Here is a 2,935-nt window from a genome sequence, read left to right as displayed (position 1 = left end):
AGACGAGTAATTATATACATAGAGTACACACAGTGAACAAAAACGTCGAGATATCTTTAGCGGTTCTACTATCCCAATCTGCATCTATACAATAACTTTTAGTGAACTTAGCAATACCCAATATATGCATCTAAAATAACTGATAAATCTACCACAACTTTAATTAACGCAGCACAAAAACATCAAATAGAATGATTTGTAAATGTAAGGTATTAACAAAAATTTACTTACTTTTCTATACATAAAACTTGCATGCAGTCGTTCGGTTAGACTTTCGTTGCTATAGTTTCTGCGCGATTTGTAACTTGTGTTGCATTGTCCAGGACTTAGCTCTCAGATTTGCCAAGCTCCAAAAGTCACTCGCACAACTACGACTAAAATATATCTTTCAATGAGTTGTCCTTCAGAAAATGCAACTGGATGTCACATTAAGGAGTACTATATATATTTATGGCGTCTATATTTTGTTCCGGAATTCGTGATGAGAACATCAAGTAATCCTACATATGCGTTTCACGACTTGTATCCACACACATTTTATCAATTCCGAGTAAAAGCAACCTATAATCGTCAGTATTGTGCAAAGAAACCTCTTGCCTTAAGTCCAGCAGTACGTGTGATCACAAAGGCTGTTGGTAAGAAGCTGCACATCATTGCTCAATGTGCATGTATTTGGTGTTTTTTACTTTATAGCCCCTAATCCACCCAAAACCATTAACGTCATGGTACTAGGTTCAAACTCTCTTCAAATTGGATGGGAGTTGGATCGATACAGATTCGGAACTGTTAGCTACCTAGTCTACTACAATATAACGCAGCTTAAATATGAAGCTAAAGCAGCCAATTCTACTAGTGTCTTGCTTACTGGCTTCACACCGTACACCAAATATGAGGTAAAAGTTGCAGTCGTTGTTAGACCGTTGGGTGCAAATGATGGCTCAGAAGATGTTACAAGTACTACAAATAGGACAAAGTTAATTGTCACTCTTCATGCAAGTAACATATTTGATGTGTCATTATTTATATATTGCTGTTGTATGCATTGTTAATTTTTTAGAACCTAGCATTCCCTCTGATGTAACATTCGACAGAAACACACTCACTGCTGTGTCTGCTAAGATTGTCTGGACTGTTCCTGTTAATGACCCAGTTTTATACTACGACGTCAGCTATGTAATGGGTCTCCATTCTAACGCAAGTTTTTCGGCTATTACAGTACGCACAGTCGAGAAATCGAATCACATCACACTGAAAAACCTTAGTCCATTCACATTCTACACAGTTTCTGTTCAAGCCATCAACATCGACAGAGGTTACCGTCTAGTGAGCAGTGCAAGTGCTGTCAGAACATTTCGAACGTTAGCAGATGGTAAGTTAGCATCGTTACTTTTAATAAATATGCAGTTAGATAAATGGTATGGTATAAATTGCTTTATATAAAGCGCCAAGTAAACCTCAAAATTTGAAGATCTCGGACTTGCAAGCAAAAGCTGCACGCTTCATATGGGAGGCTCCGGCTCAACCTAATGGACCGGTAGCGTACTATATTATTACTTTGGCAATGGGAAGAGTTGATCCGCAAAACTACAGTAGTCAAAAGATCGTTTTAAGAGCGAAGGTCAGTGGCCAAACCAGCTACGCAGTGAACGGGCTGACACAAATATCACAGTACAGTGTATGGATAATAGCTGTCAATATTGAAGTTTCTAAAGAGCTCAAGAGTTCTCCTAGTCAAGTACAAATCTTTAACACAACAAGCGAAACTACGATACATACAACAATAGTATATACAACGAAGACTGGCACAACAACTGCAGTGACGGACGCAAGATCAAGTCCACCCACAACAAGTCCACTCACAACAAGTCCACTCACAACAATTCCACCTCCAACAAGTGCAACAACAGCATCAAGTCCTGTTTCAAGTATGCATATCAATATTCAAAATTTAGTTTGTTGTGTCAATGCAATTTTTGAATTACTGTACATGTAAACTCAACATATACTAACCACTAATTTTTGTTTTTACATCCTGTTCTTTATGGTGACATAATATTGTTACTTTTGTATTGGTGTTGTAGTCACTAGCTTGCCTATTACGTATATCCCACGAGGTTCCGGTTTACCAACAAGATCTTGTGCAGGTCATTTGATCAATATTTTCTATGTCTTGTTGCTCTACCGATCCTTCTTTGAATGCAGATGAGAAGACAAACTTGACACTAACACCCGCAGTCGCTACATTGGCTGTATTTAGTATTATTCTGTTAGTACTTGCTGCTTACTTTCTCTATCAATGGAGACACGTGATGTATGTATTCACATATATTATCTTTTCTTTCACATCATGTTGTATGATAAAATGTTTAGTACTGTTGGCGATGCGAAAGAGTCTAACGCAATGAAAATGGATGAACGGGAAGAAAGAAGCGATGCTGTAACGTACGAGACAGTGGTTGATTCTGGACGTCAGCCCGACGTACTGACAAGGAGTCCACTGTATGAAGAAACATCGGTGATCGACAATCCATCGTATGGTGTAGTAACCGATCAAAACTAGGAAACAGACAACAGAACGCATTTTGCCTAAATTTACCATTTACTGATGGTTTAGTAAGAAATTTGTTAGTTTATAGTGTTGATCAATAACCGAACGACAAGAGTTCTATGTTTTTGACAGACCACTGAAAGGCTACGTTTTCTGTAACCCTAGCTGTTTAGTCTTAAGAAACGACTTCTGAACAAGTTTATAGCTGTCAGTACATGCATGCAAAAATAAAAACAAGAACTTTTAAAATCGATTGTTTCTGCATTTTCAATTCATTGTTGTATCTTGTGCAACTCATGCATACCTGTCATGCCTTTAATTAATTAATCGCTATACGATATAAGTTTTCGAGGTCTTGGGTAGTCAAAAATTACAATTTTGTATACA

The 2,935-nt window shown here is 37.6% G+C and overlaps 1 protein-coding gene across 1 annotated transcript; it reads left to right on the top strand.

The window, feature by feature from the left end:
* Positions 1 to 481: 481 nt before the first annotated feature.
* On the top strand, positions 482 to 2,405 carry LOC134177679 (tyrosine-protein phosphatase Lar-like). Its single transcript, XM_062644456.1, has 6 exons — positions 482 to 635; positions 694 to 996; positions 1,058 to 1,369; positions 1,443 to 1,925; positions 2,082 to 2,144; positions 2,203 to 2,405. The coding sequence occupies exons 1-6, from the start codon at positions 482 to 484 to the stop codon at positions 2,403 to 2,405; spliced, it is 1,518 nt and encodes a 505-aa protein (XP_062500440.1).
* Positions 2,406 to 2,935: the final 530 nt, after the last annotated feature.

Source organism: Corticium candelabrum, chromosome 3 (genome assembly GCF_963422355.1).
Source record: "Corticium candelabrum chromosome 3, ooCorCand1.1, whole genome shotgun sequence".
Classification (NCBI taxonomy): domain Eukaryota; kingdom Metazoa; phylum Porifera; class Homoscleromorpha; order Homosclerophorida; family Plakinidae; genus Corticium; species Corticium candelabrum.
The sequence above is the reverse complement of the archived record's forward strand: the minus strand, read 5'-3'. Positions and strand labels throughout refer to the sequence as shown.